This window comes from Crinia signifera, chromosome 6 (genome assembly GCF_055691185.1).
Source record: "Crinia signifera chromosome 6, ASM5569118v1, whole genome shotgun sequence".
NCBI classification, from domain to species: Eukaryota; Metazoa; Chordata; class Amphibia; order Anura; family Myobatrachidae; genus Crinia; species Crinia signifera.
Genome location: NC_139222.1, coordinates 148,477,749 through 148,494,200, shown reverse-complemented (window position 1 = coordinate 148,494,200; position 16,452 = coordinate 148,477,749). Strand labels below are relative to the sequence as shown.

General features: G+C 44.1%; 1 protein-coding gene across 1 annotated transcript in view; it reads right to left on the bottom strand.

Annotated features, from left to right (window-relative positions):
• Nucleotides 1–5,381, bottom strand: part of LOC146008373 (G protein-activated inward rectifier potassium channel 1-like) — a 45,494-nt gene extending 40,113 nt beyond the window's left edge. The window contains exon 1 of the mRNA XM_083147580.1: nucleotides 4,414–5,381. Within this exon, the coding sequence (XP_083003706.1) occupies nucleotides 4,414–5,079 (666 nt within the window). The 5' untranslated portion in view covers nucleotides 5,080–5,381. The remainder of the gene's footprint in view (nucleotides 1–4,413) is intronic.
• Between the last annotated feature and the right edge of the window lie 11,071 nt (nucleotides 5,382–16,452).

Here is a 16,452-nt window from a genome sequence, read left to right as displayed (position 1 = left end):
AGAGCACGGAGCACGGAGCACAGATCCCAACCACCCTCTTCCCTCTCCTATAATGGAGTGAAGATGGCAGGGCGCGCGTGCGTCTTATATAGAATCCAGATCCCGCGAGAATCCGACAGCGCGATGATGACGTTTTGCCTCGTTTTCGGTCCCGAATTCAGGCGGGAATTCCCGAGCCAACTCGGATCCTGACCCGGATCACCATATTCGGATCTGACGGATCCCGGAGAACCGGACCCGCTCATCTCTAATTTGTATAAGGGGTATATGGTGTGGTAAACTTAGGTGACTACATAAAAGGTGCTGAAATGTTGTCTACCAAGTTTCGTCTTTCAGTATTTTTTTTATGACTGCAGTGCCGCCTCGCCCCGCAAGTATCTTAGTACATTGACGTCCTGCAGGTGCACCTTTGGAGTGCACCCGCCAATATAACTCCCTGCATTTTTCTTATGCCAGCCCCCTGCCTTTTCCAGGCATGAGCCATGTAACACCCATGAGCAGACCACCCAACCAGAACACTGGTCACGCCACCCACATTATTAGGTGCTGGCCACAACCCCTATTATTTCACATAATAGGCCCTTGATCATTCAGCTCCAGGCCCATTTAGACCTTAATCTGGCTCTGCCTCAGATGCACAGGAAAAATCTGCTGCCACTGGGCATGTGCAGCAGATCCATTTACCCTTTATGCATGCAGTAGCCACTGGCCAAATTGTGGGGAAGGGGGTTTCGAAACAGCTGGAACCCCCCTCGCCCCCCCCCCCCCCTGCATTTTGCTAGGCACCCCCTGTGACATCCATTTTATTTTAGGTCCAACTGTGTTAAACTACTGTGTGTGAAAGTCTGCACCATGCTGAGCTGTCTATGATCATCCAGACTGTAATAAATATTCCCAGGACCAGGATATCTATGTTTGAGATATGTCTACATGTGTCCAACCCTATATAACAGGGGTAGGCAAGTAATTTTTGATGGAGTCCGGAATTTCGAAATGATTTTGGTCGAGGTCCAAAAAATGCTGCCAATATGGGGACAATGCTCCCAATACGGGCACAATGCTGCCAATACGGGCACAATGCTGGCAATGCGGGGACAATGCTGGCAATGCAGGCACAATGCTGACACTGCTGGCAATACGGGGACACTGCTGGCAATACGGGGACACTGCTGGCAATACGGGGACACTGCTAGCAATACGGGGACACTGCTGGCAATACGGGGACACTGCTGGCAATACGGGCACAATGCTGGCAATACGGGCACAATGCTGGCAATACAGTCACAATGCTGGCAATACGGGGACACTGCTGGCAATACGGGGACAATGCTGGCAATACGGGGACACTGCTGGCAATACGGTCACAATGCTGGCAATACGGGCACAATGCTGGCAATACGGGCACAATGCTGGCAATACGGGCACACTGCTGGCAATACGGGGACACTGCTGGCAATACGGGGACACTGCTGGCAATACGGGGACAAGGCTGACAATACAGGCCAGCATTGTCCCTGTATTGGCAGCATTGTCCATGTATTACCAGCATTGTCCCTGTAATGAATACAGGGACAATGCTGGCAATACAGGGACAATGAAGGCACATTCTGCTCACCTTTTTAAAAATGCCAACTCTGCATACGGGTGCGGCGTCAGGCAGCTCCTTCACTCAGCGTGGGGGGAGGGGGGGCTGCCGGGCAGCTACTTCACTCTGCCGGTGGGAGGGCGGGCAGCTACTTTACTCTGCCGGCGGGAGGGCGGCCGGGTAGCGCCGGGCGGGCGGGAGGGCGGACGGTCTTGGCGCGCGTGGCGTCTCTAAATGACGCTGGCCGCATCTTCAGCCCCCGCCCACGTGAGGCGCCGCGATAGGATGCTCGCTAGTCAGGGGAAGGAGACGTCACGTCTCCTTCCCCTGGCATATTTGGCGAAAACCTGTGAGGTCCGAAGCTCTGGCTTCTTTGGTCCGGAGATGGACCCCGGTCCGCCAGTTGCCGGACCCTGCTATATAACATAGTAAGGGAAATATGTCAAACATTGCGAGAGATGCAGCAAGCATCACTTCCCACCAGTCTCTACATCTCTGTTTAGTAACACCATATGCAATAAGAAACTGGCAAATGACGGCTCTTGCGGTAGGAGCCGTCCTTTACGATTATAGGACTTCTGGGTCTGGAACTGGAGTCCTATCTGCGCATGCGTTGAGTGACGCAGGTGCCCGCGGAGATGCTGGGAGGGATCCCGTTAGATACCTCACAGCAGAAAACTTTGAAATAAGCCCATAGGCTTCTATGGGCAAAGCTGATTTGAAATTTGGGTACTTATGTAGTAGCCGGGCGCCCAATTTGCATACATGTGGTAACTTAGGAAAATCGCATCGCACCGCATGGGCCATTTTAAGGGCCATGCGATGCAATGCAATTTTCCTATGTAATTTATTCACTGCTCTGTTAGCCCTGGAGGATCGCATCGCATTGCACCTCCCGCAAAATCGCATGCAATTGCATGCGATTTTATAGGGTGTACGATGCCATTACATTAGTCTGAGCTTTTCATACCCCCACTATCCACGTAGGCGTGGAGTTGATTTTATATAGTGTGGCCAGCCCGAAGCATGGCGAGGGGCATGGCCACGTGCATGGCACGGCCACGCCAACTTGGATAGTGGGGGTATGAAAGGTTCGGAGGACACGTTTTGCTGCGCTCGCCATGCTTCGGGTGGCGTGGAAAGTGGGGGGGAGGGTGCCTAAAACCTTATTATTGTATAGCTAATGTAATGGCATCGTACACCCTATCAAAACACATGCGATCACATGCGATTTTGCGGGAGGAGGTGCGATGCGATCCCCCGGGGCTAAGATAGCAGTGAATAAATTTAATAGGAAAATCGCATCACACGGCCCCTAAAATGACCCATGCGATGCGATGCAATTTTCCTACGCAGAATAGGCCACTAAGCAAATTGCTTAGTTGGCGCCCGTCTACTACATAAGTACCAAAATTTAAGTTGCCCACCACATCCAAGCCCCGGATTGTACCGCATTCTGGGCTTGGTGCATATGGGGGCTGTGGCCAAACCTCAGAAAAAAAGTATTTCCAGAGGTTTGGCCTCATTATTACCTTTGCTGCATCTCGCCACATGTGTTTGATCTATGGCAGAAGCTGATTGGTTACTACTTTATCTCTTTCCGCTTTACCTCTCCCAAGGTTTGAAACATATATATCAGTATGCGGTAATTTTATTTCCTAATACACAGTAGTCCAGAACATGAAAAAGACTGAGATAAGTGATCATAAAGTTATATGTAAGAGAATTTAGTGCTGTAAAATGAGCAACACAGAAGGAGATAAATATAAATAGTGAACTATCTCACCTTATGAAAAACAGCATTGGCAGGATGTACTTAGCGCTAAAATGCACTTAAACACTGGAAAACTGACACTTTATAAGGATTGACGCAATCCTCATATGTATCAAGCTCTGGCATGTAAAACTTTTTGGAACTTGTACCTGATAAGCAACATCATTGCCTAAAGAAGCCTATGGGCCTGTTTTTGTAGAAATTCACGGAGAGTGGTCTGAGAGATCCCTCTTCATCTCCCCTGCAGCTTGAGCATCAGCAGGCCATTGGCTGTCTCGAACATAATCATTTGTAAGTATTTATGCATACGGTAATAATAAACGCTGCTATGCACACAATAAGGAGCAGGATGATTTGCATTGTGTACTTATCTCACATGGGGTGGGATGTATGTGTGTGTGTGTGTATGTGTGTGTATAAAACATATAGACACACACATAGAGTTGAGAGTCGACTCACCACTTTATATGATATAACACTGTTTCACTAAACATCCTGTGCATCAGAATTAACATTATACAGCAATCTCATATCATCTATATAATAACGTGTCATACATCTGTATTAACTCCTCCGACATGCTGTAGTATACAAATGTGCACACAGCACACAATGAGGTAATATACTAATATATGACAATTTGATGTACTTGTTGGGAAATTAGCTGTATATTTTAATAAATGTAAATGCACAATGTAAAGCAAGTACTCCACAGACATAAAACAATTCATAGTGAATAACAATGCAAAATTGTCATGTTTAGAAAGCCAGTAATTAGGGACTTTATAGGCTGATGCCAATTCTCTTTAACCTTTTGCGTGCTAACATCTCTGTGAGGGATGTGCAGAATATCAGCTAAAGATGCCAGCGTCGCTCACATTTGTTATATAAATTCAAACAAAAAATGTTGCGTTAAAAAAGATTATATATGGAGGTAAACGTGACAGATCATTAGTATGAATAAAAAGGTTTGCTTGGCAATTTCCACACCTATTTTGCCAAATTCACTTGGCACTTAAAGGGTTAAATGACATTACAATAAATGAGTTCTTACCTTTATAAGCTTGCATCGAATCTGAGCAGAGACCATATGGCTGTTCCTTAAGTTACCTACTCTGAACATCAGACACAATTTCCCATCGCGCTGGGAAATGACAGCATTGTGGCTGAACATCAGAGTCTCTGCTCTCTTCTTTGGCTGTGACATCTTTATAAACATACAGCCTATGAGGAATGCATCCACAATAGATCCCAGCAAGGACTGAAACAAAAAGAGTATGATCCCTTCAGGGCATTTCTCAGTGATGTACCTGAAACCGTACCCAATAGTAGCTTCTGTCTCTATAAAGAAGAGGAACGCAGATGGGAAGTTGTAGACATTGGCAACACATGGTGTGTAATTATCATCGTGAACCCTATTTATGTCACCTCGGATGTAGGCAATAATCCACCACATTGAAGCCATTACAAGCCATGCCACAGTGTACGTTAAAATAAATATTAACAGGTTCCATCTCCATTTCAGGTCCACCAAGGTGGTGAAGAGGTCCGACAAGTATCTACTGGTCTCTCCTCCTAGATTCCCATGCTGAACATTGCAACGTCCATTCTTGTCTACAAACCTCTGCCTTTTTCTTTTAACAGAAGGAAAGAATCCACCTCCCACGGTAGTTGTTACAACATGGTATTCTTCACCAAATTTTCGTCTTAATGCCGACATCTTTTTCTTCCTTTTCCAGGGGTCAAACTGTTTGTGTCCACTGAAAGTTTTTTTTTTTTTTTGTCAACCCAGGAGATAATTCTTATTTGTCTGCATCTCTAGAACTGTTGTCATTCAGCAACTAGGCAGAGAGTTCTGAGAAATCTGTAGGAATTGCCCTGTTTAGTCTGGCTGGTTGCTTATCCCTTTAACCGAATGCTCTGAATGTGTGCATGGAATAGGAAGATACTGTTCACAGCCTGCTCAAGAGAGCGCAATGTGAACGTGCTCTGTGTGCTTGCCTGAAGCCAATCGTTGGAATCCCAGTATGGATAAAGTAATCAAATATGTATACAGTAAGCCACTAGGTGGCACTGTAGATAAAGCTATCAGTGTGACTGGATCTGAAAAGAATGACTGTAAAACCCTTGAAACACAATACAGGACAATTGTTTCATTAAACAGATATGTTGTCCAAACACAGATTGTTCCTTACGGTGTATAACAGCAATTTGTATTGTGTTCTGCCTATGTGCTGGGGCTATACTAAACATGTGACGGTATTCCATAGATATAACAATTATTTAGATTATAAATAGCAATAAGAATTATATATGTGTGTGTGTGTGTGTGAGAGAGTGTAACTATAAATATGGTTATTGATTTAAGTGCACATATACCGTACATGTATTACTATACCTTGCATGCCAAAGATATTTTTTTAAATAAAAGACACAATACCTGGACATCAATATTGTTGTTGTGTAATTCTGTCATACAAAGGCCAAACACCAGACTGGCTCTGGGCCAGACAGTGATCAATATGTAAAAACAAAGAAGCAATATGGAATTTACATAGGAGCCAGATTAATTACGGGGGCAGACAGAAGTCCAACTACAATTGTGAACGAGGACCAAATGCTTTCTCTGACCTTCCAGGAAGCTAATATTTTAGAATGGGAAATCTGGTTACATTATCTTAACCCCTTCCTGACACAGCCAGTTTTTGCCTTCCTGACAGAGCCCTTTTTTTCAAATCTGACATGTATCACTTAAGTGGGGATAACTTTTTTTTGCTTTTACTTATCCCAGTGATTTTGAGATTGTTTTCTCGTGACACATTGTACTTCAAGTTAGTGGTAAATTTTCGTCGATACAGTCTGTGTTTTTTTGTGAAAAATACCAAAATGTCGTAAAAAAAATGGAAAATTTAGCAATTTGCAAAAAGTTAAATTTTCTGCTTGTGAGACAAATAATCTTACCACTCAAAATAGTTAATAACTAACATAGACCATATGTATACTTTATGTTGCCATCATTATTTCAACCTCATTTTCATTTTTTTGGACACTAGGAGGCTTAAAATATGAATAGCAAATTCTCAAATTTTCAAGAAAATTTCAAACACTGATTTTTTTAGGAACCAGTTCAGTTCTGATGTGACTTTGAGGGACTTGTATGTGAGACACCCCCATAAATGATGCCATTTCAAAAACTGCACCCCTCACAGTATTCAAAACAGCATTTTGGAAGTTTGTTAACCCTTTAGGTGTTTCACAGGAATTAAAACAAAGTGTAGGTGAAATTTCAAAACTTCATTTTTTTTGCAGATTTTCAATTTTAATACATTTTTCTAAGGAACACAGTAGATTTTACTAGAGAAATGTGACTAAAAATTGATTCCCCCAATTCTTTTGTTTTCATAAATATCCTATATGTGGCCCTAGTGTGCACGTTGACCAAACCACAGGCTTCATAATAGAAGGAGCACCTACTTGATTTTGGAGCCTCCTTTTTATGAGATTATTTTTTAGGCACCATGTAGGTTTCTAGGCACCATAAGATGCTAAAAGTTAGGAACCTCCCCCACAAGTGACCCCATTTTGCAAACTACACCCTTCAGGGAATTCATCTAGGGGTATATTGTACATTTCAAACCCCCAGGGGTTTCACCAATTTTGATACAACTGGGCTGTGAAAATGAAAAAATTTAATTTTTCATTTTCACAGCTCAGTTGTATCAAAATTGGTGAAACCCCTGGGGGTTTGAAATGTACACTATACCCCTAGATGAATTCCCTAAAGGGTGTAGTTTGCAAAATGGGGTCACTTGTGGGGGGGTTCCACTGTATGGGTGCTTCAGGGGAAAAGTTCAACCAGAATCTGTGCTGCAAAATCCAAATATCACTCCTTCCCTTCTGAGTCCTGCCATGCACCCAACTGGTATTTTTTGGTCACATGTGAGGCATTGCCATACTCGGGAGAAATTGGGGCACAGATTTTGGGGTGCTTTGTCTCCTTCATTCCTTGTGAAAATGAAAAATTTTGAGCCAGATCTGCATTTTTATGTAAAAAAATGTAATTTTTTTACACAAAAATGCAGTTCTGGCTCAAAATTTTTCATTTTCACAAGGAATGAAGGAGACAAAGCACCCCAAAATCTGTGCCCCAATTTCTCCCGAGTACGGCAATGCCTCATATGTGACCAAAAAATACCATTTGGGTGCATGGCAGGACTCAGAAGGGAAGGAGTGATATTTGGTGGTGGAATGAATGGTGGGTGCTATGTCGCATTAGCAAGACCCCCGAAGCACCAATACAGTGGAACCCCCCCACATGTGACCCCATTTTGCTCACCAGCTTTGGGAGGGGGGCTGGCGCTGCGGCTGGTGGGGGGGTGGGAGGGGTGCTGACGCTGCGGCAGCCGGGTGGGTGGAAGGGAGGGGGGGCTGCCGGGTGGGAGGGGGGGGGCTGGCGATCGGTGGTGATCGGTGCTGTACTTAACAGCACCGATCACCACCGATCACTGTGTTACCGAGCGGCTTAGCCGTCGGTAACACAGAAAACGCTGCAATTGGCTGTTCACATTTGAACAGCCAATCGCAGCGATCGCCGCGAGGGGGGATGTCTGCTGTCAGGGACAGCAGACATCTCCAAACTGTCACCGCGTCTATAGACGCGGTGACAGTTTAAAACCATGACGTATATATACGTCTTCGGTCGGGAAGTACCTCCCGACCATGACGTATATATACGTCATATATCGGGAATATCTTTCTATCTATCTGTCTATATATATATATATATATATATATGTATATGTATATATATATATATGTGTGTATATATATATACACATATAAATATGTGTATATATGTATATATATATATATATATATATATATATATATGTGTATATATATATATATATATATATATACACATATATATATATATGTGTATATATATATATATATATACACACACATATATATATACACACATATATATATAATTCAGTACATTACATGTTATTTTATTTATTTTATTTGTGCTGCGGCTGGCGGGGGGGTGGGAGGGGGGGGAGCGCTGCGTGCGCTGCGGCTGCCGGAAGGAGGGACTGCAGGGACTGCCGGGTGAGCTGCCGGGTGAGCTGCCGGGTGGGTGGGAGGGGGGGCTGGCGATCGGTGGTGATCGGTGCTGTACTTAACAGCACCGATCACCACCGATCACTGTGTTACCGAGCGGCTTAGCCGCCGGTAACACAGGAAACGCTGTGATTGACTGTTCACATTTGAACAGCCAATCACAGCGATCGCCGACCGGGGGGGGCATCCCTGCCCCCCCTGGGCAGCGAGGGGGGATGTCTGCTGTCAGGGACAGCAGCCATTTCCAAACTGTCACCGCGTCTATAGACGCGGGGACAGTTTAAAGCCATGACGTATATATACGTCATGTGTCGGGAAGTACATCCCGGGCCATGACGTATATATACGTCAAATGTCGGGAAGGGGTTAAAGGGGATTTCCATATTCAAAGGACGTAATACATACATGCTGCCTGGCAGCTCCTATTAAATACATTGCTTTTTCATTCTGTGCATTTTCAGCCATGTCTTTATATAATCAGAGGTGATTGTTCTACATGGCCATTGACATATGTTCTCCACATTGGATGTACAGTAGGTGTATCCAGGGAAGAGCTTTGTGCCATACACCAGAATGTTAATAATAAATTGTAGGAATGGCTGAAATATACCAAAGAAAGCCAGAAATATAAAGTAGTGAGTTTAATAAAAGTCACAGGTAGTTACAGAATATACAAACCTTTAAATAAATAAATCTTAAGATGCTATCCCAAAAAAACTTTTTTTTCTGTAGTTCATTGTGACAGGAACACCTATATTCTGTTTATACACTGACATGAGGTATATGTGTGTAGTGAATGAAAAGCCGTAGAAGGGTGTCCCATACTGTATGAAAGAAGATCCATGATAGAAAGAGAGCAGGAGATTGCAATTAACTGATACATGGAAACAATGCACTTTGGGACTGATTCATGTATGTTCTGTAATTAAAGCAAAAAAGCAAGCAACTGGGCAAAACTATGCTGCACTGCATGTGGGTCAGATGTAACATGTTCAGAGAGATTTAAGCCCCATACACACAACATGACCCTGGCCAATAACTATATCATTCAGTGATGTCACCAGGTTCCCCCTGAACATACTTTGGGTATATAGCTATATAGCTTGACCTGCATGTTCAGCCATGAGGTGTAGTGGTAACGACATTGAGCATACTTATAGAGGATTTTTAGATATCGCTCAAAAGCCCCTTTTAAAATATCCTCTAGTGCAGCGGTTCTCATCCTGTGGGTCCTGGAGGCTGGCCCCAAAGTGGGTCCTGACCTGCTCAGCATGGGATTGCGACTCCATGTTGCTCCATGTTGACTTTTCTAATCTCAGTCAGTGATTGAAGGAGTCTGAAAAATCTGGTGAATTGTCTGTAATCAGTGTAGCTAGGTGCCACGGTGTCCGGAGCAAGGGCATGTTTCGTGCCCCTCCCCCTGATTTGTAGTCGACGGGGCTCTTGAGTGGCGAAAAGTGGGCGCGGCCTAACATTATACCACACACTGTAATGCCTATTGCACATTTTAGCGAACTTTATAGAACCCATTACACATAAAGCCACATGTCGTAATGCCAATTACACATAAGGCCACACATGATGCCCATTACATACTATATAAAAACCGTAATGCCCATTACATACTATATCACAAACCGTAATGCCCATTACACATTTGACACATAAGTGCTACTCACCTACATGCTCATTGCTAGGATTTTCATGCTCAATGCCAGGGGCTTCATGCTCGATGCCTTTGGGCTTCATGCTCGATGCCAAGGGGGACTGAAATTGCTTATTGCCAAGGGGGACTAAAATAGCCCTTTGCAAAGGGGGACTGAAATAGCTCGTAGTCAAGGGTGACTGAATCCTGCTGCAAGCAGCCTGTTCCGACAGCAGGGCAGAGAGAGCAGTGCATTATGCCCAGCTGTCGGCTGCTATTTTCAGTTCAAGTCTCCCACTGAACTGCTAGCCAATAGGCAGGGCCGGATTTGTAACTAGGCCCGTGAGGCACGGGCCTAGGGGCGGCACCTAGTATGGGCGGCAGCTGCTGCCTGTGAGTATATCTGTGACCAGGCAGGCAGCATCTGCAGCTTCTCAGATTGGGCAGTGGCAAGTGATGAGCAGCGACACCGCCACCGATGCGATTCAGTCGGCGCCAAAGCTGCTCATCACTCGCCGCTGCTCGCTCACTACCCGCCACATCATTAATCACCCACCGGTGCGTCCCGGAGGCTAATTCGCTGCTCAGGCTCCCCACGCTGTCTGCTTCCTCATCATAGCCCTTCATGTCCACCTGCCTCTATAACCTCCCATGCTGCCCAGTTTCTCCATCTCTCCCCACGCTGTCTGCACTAGTGCCTGGTGCCCATTCCCATAAGCTGTACTATACACACAGCCTATTGACTTCTGCCTGCTGTGTATAGAACAGGGGGACATCTGAGCAGCTAAGCAGCCCCCTGTTTCCTGAATATGTTAAAGTGGTGGTGGTGGTGGGTTTGGGGGGGGGCAGGGGGTGGCAAAAAATGTTGTGCCTAGGGGCGCCCTGACCCCTAAATTCACCCCTGCCAATAGGCGCTTACAGTCCAGCAGCCACCAATGCTGCTTCTGATTGGCGGAAGACTTGAATTGAAAATAGCGGCAGACAGCCGGGCATAGGGGGGAGCTGGCGAGCTGGGTGGGCAGGGAGCCAGCTGCAGAGTTTGCGGTGCACAGCTCCGGCACTCTGTGATCTTTCGGCGCCCGGAGCATGTCCGCCCTTGTTACACCCCTGCCTGTAATATTAGACTCCTCACATATTTATGTGCCTCCACAATGCTGCCAGGTATACGCTGTCTGCTGAATAGACATATGATCTGATGACCTTCTGCAGTAACTTGCTGTGGTCCTGTAATTATTTTTACTGTCTGATGTGGTCCCAGCGCAAAATAGTTTGAGGACACCCGCTCTATTGTGTATGGTGCTTTAGATTTCAGTAGGGTGTATTCAAACTAAAATCTAAAGCCCCCAATACACTAGCCAATCGCTGCTGACAACAATATATGCCACAGAGGGGAGGGGCATCACCATGCATGACCATCGTTAACGAGGACTTCCCTCATCTGAACATGCAGGATGAGGGAGGGGGAACAATATGAATTGTACACACAATAGGTGATATTGTAAACAAAAATACATTTCTAGTGTGTGTGTATAGGGCTTAAATTGCAATGTACAAAGCTGTTTAACATGTGTGAACAGAAACAAATATAAATGCATTTGCTCCCTGTGCTTGGCAACATAGTTTTTTTTCTCCAGAAAACAGGAATCAGGCTCTTTATGTATGCTTCATGTGAATAAAAGAAACACAGGGGTAGATTTATCAAGCCTGGTGAAGTGATAAAATAGCTGGAAATAAAGCACCAGCTAATCAACCCTAAACTCTCACTTTTACAAATAAATCTGCCCCACAGTGTACTGGCACATTACAGAAACCTTTGAAAACGCTCCTAGAAAATATAATTCTGTGACTTATCGCTTTTACATTTGCATATCTCCCAACATTGGCCAGGCATGAAGGGGGATGGCCAAAATTTTGGGGGTGTGGTCTAGCAACACAGGGGTGTGGTCTACTCCCATGAGGCCCCATTTTCGCCACTGTGGGGGCATGGCTAGCAGCTCTCTGAGCTGCTGGCTATGTCCCCAGCCCCTCAGGCAGCAGAATTGATGCTGTGCGTATGCTCAAAGCGTCTATTCATGGGTGACAGGGTGGACTCCCAACTGCTCCCCCCTCCACAGTGGGACATGCAAACATCCCAAAAAAAAAAAAAACAAACAGTTGGGAGTTATGCATTTGTTAAAAGAAGATACAGGTTAAGTGTCCCACATTCAAAATGCTTGCTACTATAAGTATTTTACTTGCCATAATGAGATATCTTGGGGATGGGACCCAAGTCTAAACACAGAATGCATTTATGTTTCATATACACCTTATAATTGTGTACAATGGTATATTAAATGTATATACCACAAGGAATCAAACCATTAATGGGTGCTGGTAGTGCACACAAAAGTTCTGAGTTTGAACAGTTCCGTTAAAGAAGGGGGTGGGGGAGGATAATGTAATTTCACATTGTAGATTCACATTGAAACACCAAAAGAAAAAATGGTACTGAAAATATTGAAAGCAATAAACAAAAAAAGCAGAATATAAATAGAACATAACTTTTTTTCGGGACTATGCATGACGCTGGTTTATAGAAACAAACAAGAAGGTTTACACTGCGCATTTATAGATGACATGACAAAATTATGACATACCTTCTTCGCTAGTATATTACTTATGCTGCAATGATTTATTTAATATTGAAAGTTGTATGTTATGATATAACTTCTATTTCAGTGATTACTATATCTTTATGTTATATTACAGTGTACTCGGTAATGATATTGCTCTGCTCTGCAGATTGATTTATTTTATGTAATGTAGTTTTTGTATGTGTTTATATGTATACATTTTTTTTCCTTTTTACACGGGCATCTGTGGGTTAATAATGAAACTGGCCAGCGGCAGCTTGCACTCCCAGTGGGGCGGACTGGTGTCCAGGTCCACAGGTGTGTGCAGTTGCTTGATTGGCCTGTTGTTCTGCTGATTGGTGAAGGTACTGAATAAAGTTGTGTGCATTTGTACAATGGGTTTATCCCTGACGACGGGAGGATAAGCTCCCGAAACATGTTGGATTAAATTCATATCTTTTCTGAAGACACTTGAGTGCCGCTTCCAGTTTTTTCTTGTTTTTTATATATATATATATATATATATATATATATATATATATATATATATATATATATATATATATATAGATATATACAGTAGCGTAAGTTTGTCCCAGTTGCCCGGAGGCAAGATAAATATTGTGCCCCCCCAAATATCTTAATCAGTAAGGTGTTTGTCTCCAGTAAGACAGGTCATGGGTTCTAATACAGGGTGTGACACTTCCAAAAATTATGTTACAAGGGGGAGTCAGCCACAGAATCTATATGGATGGCTTTCAGTTAACTGATTCAAACTTGCAGTGAAGGAGAGGTGCCCCCTTAGGAGCAGGAGCCCGGCGGCAGGTGACTCCATTGCCTCCCAGAGTTACGCCTCTGGATATATAGATCAATTCATGAACCAAACCTCCACTATTTATTATCAGTTAATTTAGTGTGTGCAGAGCCCCTACAATGTCTGTTTAAACAATGTGGTCACAAGCCATATGGCACCCCAAAACTAGGAAAGGTGAGTGCCGATTGTTAAGTGTATATATTGTTTATTAGATTCATTTTTTAAATTAGTCTTATTGTGGTCAAATTCGCTCATGCACCATGTTTTAACTAATATTCCATAGCTTATGTTAACCATTTCCCTAGATGATTAGTGACAGGTGTGTTGGTAGCTGCTCACCTATAAAAGCAAAGTGTGCTGTGAGCTTCAGACCAGATAGCATGCCTGGAATCAAACATTGATGTGATAGCTATGTGTATTGTAGCCATTTTCAGCGATAGTGTTAGGACCTGCAGAACAGTGGGGTCCCGTGAAGGGGGCTGCAGGCTTAAATGCATTGATCAATTCATTAACCAAATCTCCACTATTTATTATCAGTTAATTTAGTGTGTGCAGAGCCCCTACAATGTCTGTTTAAACAATGTGGTCACAAGCCATATGGCACCCCAAAACTAGGAAAGGTGAGTGCCGATGTTAAGTATATATATATATATATATATATATATATATATATATATATACATACATACAAAGAAAAAGATGTAGATATTGGAAGCTTAGAGTGTTCGAGATACCATATTTTTGTTGCAGTTCATCAAACGTTTTAGGGGCAAAGTCCCCCTGTATGTGATGAATTCTAGTGATGCCCACTCGTATCCAGGGAGCGGCCATCGAGGGATTGAGGCCCGGTGAAAAAAATGGTTTATTCCATAAGGGGGTTAGAGGTGTGTGTGTGTGTGTGTGTGTGGGGGGGGGGTGATGTGAGTTTAAATTTTTTATTGAGTTTCTCCCAGGACTTTAAGGTCATATCTACTGTTGGAGAAGTAAAGGAGAATTGTGGGTGGCTCTTACGGGGCAACCAAGGGAGATATGAGACGGAAGGGATCCCCACTAAGTTACTTTCCAGATCTACCCATCTTTTGCTATTAGGAGAAGAATGCCAGGCAAGGGGCCTTATTCTGGTTGGAGCGGCCAAACGTGCGTACGTTCGCTATTAACGTAAGCTAGCCGCACGCGGCCGTTGGGGTTAAGTCCACCCACAACTCAGCCGCATACGTACGGGCATAAACAACGTAGAAGGGGAGTGGCGTACAAATGAGTGTACGCCAACGTACACGGACGGGCCAGCCCTTACACTCCGACAACTGGCGTACAACTGAGCGTACGCCGCCGTTTACGGACGTCTCTCGTCCGTCTTCCCACCGCCTTCTTGCGGAGATCTGAGCGTACGCCAGCTTGCACGGACGGGTCCCTATTGTTTTCAATAGAAAAGTCAGCTTATGTCACCGCTCGTGAGAGTGAGCGTACGTCCGTGTACGCTGACATACCCTTCATATATATGGACCTGCAAATCTTGCCTTTCAACTATAATTATGAAAATTAATTAATTGATTGAATTAATTAATGTGCAAAATAGTGGTCATGGGCTTAAAACATTGCTGAAACATCCTTTGTAGGTGTTAGATGTGGTTTATGTTATTGTATCCTAAATACCAAACATATGTTTGTATTAGAGTGAACACGTTGACACATGTCGACTTGTGTAGATTGAGTGTGCTACTGTGTAAAGTCTATGAAAGCACGTAGTGAATGTGTCTAACTGTTTAGCAAATACCTACCTTAGCATATATAAGCAGGTCTTCAAAAGATTCTTACCTTAAATTAAACAAACCTTTAAATGTCGAGAAGTATAGAAAGATAAGCTTCCAATGTGTTTGAGTGCTGTGTGTGGCTTGCAGGTAGTGAAATCATGGTTTGGACTTAATAGACTGCAGCATTGCTTATTACATTCAGGTGTATGTGTTTGAGTAGGAATCAGCGTTAATTAGCAAACTCAGGCGCACGCTGGCATGAGGTATCTGTAGGGGTGGTTTGAGATGGCGGTTGGCAGCCGCCTGTTTTGTGTCCGAAATGAACGGTGCCTTAGTCGATCGTGCGGTAGTAGCACCGCTCATTTTTGGTGCACACCCCCGTGTACGCCCATATTTACGCCCATTTTCCCTCATTATTTCGGCCGCTCCCCTCTTCACGCCCCTATGCCGCCCCCAATACCCGTACACTCGCGTACAGGTTTTTTCGCACGTAGAGACCCGTCCGTAAGCGTTGGTGAGTGGTCGCGCCTGCGCATTAGCGAATGTACGCATGCGCAGATTATAAAAAAACCCGGGACGTACGCGTACGGCCCGGCCGCTCCAACCAGAATAAGGCCCTATAAGTGGCATCTAAATAACGCTGGAGCATGGGGAGGCCAAGGCCACCATTTTTGGATTGTCTAATTAAGACGTCTCAGTGAATTCTGGGCTTCTTATTTTTCCATATAAAGTTACAGAAAGCGGATTGTAGAGTAGCGATCGTGGACGATGGAATTGGTATCGGGAGGGTTTGGAATAGATAAAGTAATTTAGGGAGTGTATTCATTTTTACAGCGGTAATGTGGCCGAAATGGTCAAGAAATGGTGGCCAATAGTCTCTAGGGACAAAGAACTTCCATTACTATATAATACATATTTAATGCCTAGTTACTCTAGACAATCTAACCTTAAGGATGGCCTATTCAAACTGTATATAAGGGGTTGGGACAATCAAGCGCCTACACATTTCCATACTAGAAAAAATGGGTGCTTCAGATGCTTAGGGTGTGCTACTTGCAAGACAATGATGCCAAATTTATTCACCCTCATTCCCAAAAAACCTTTTCCATAAATTATCTGCTTACCTGCAGTTCTACATACATTA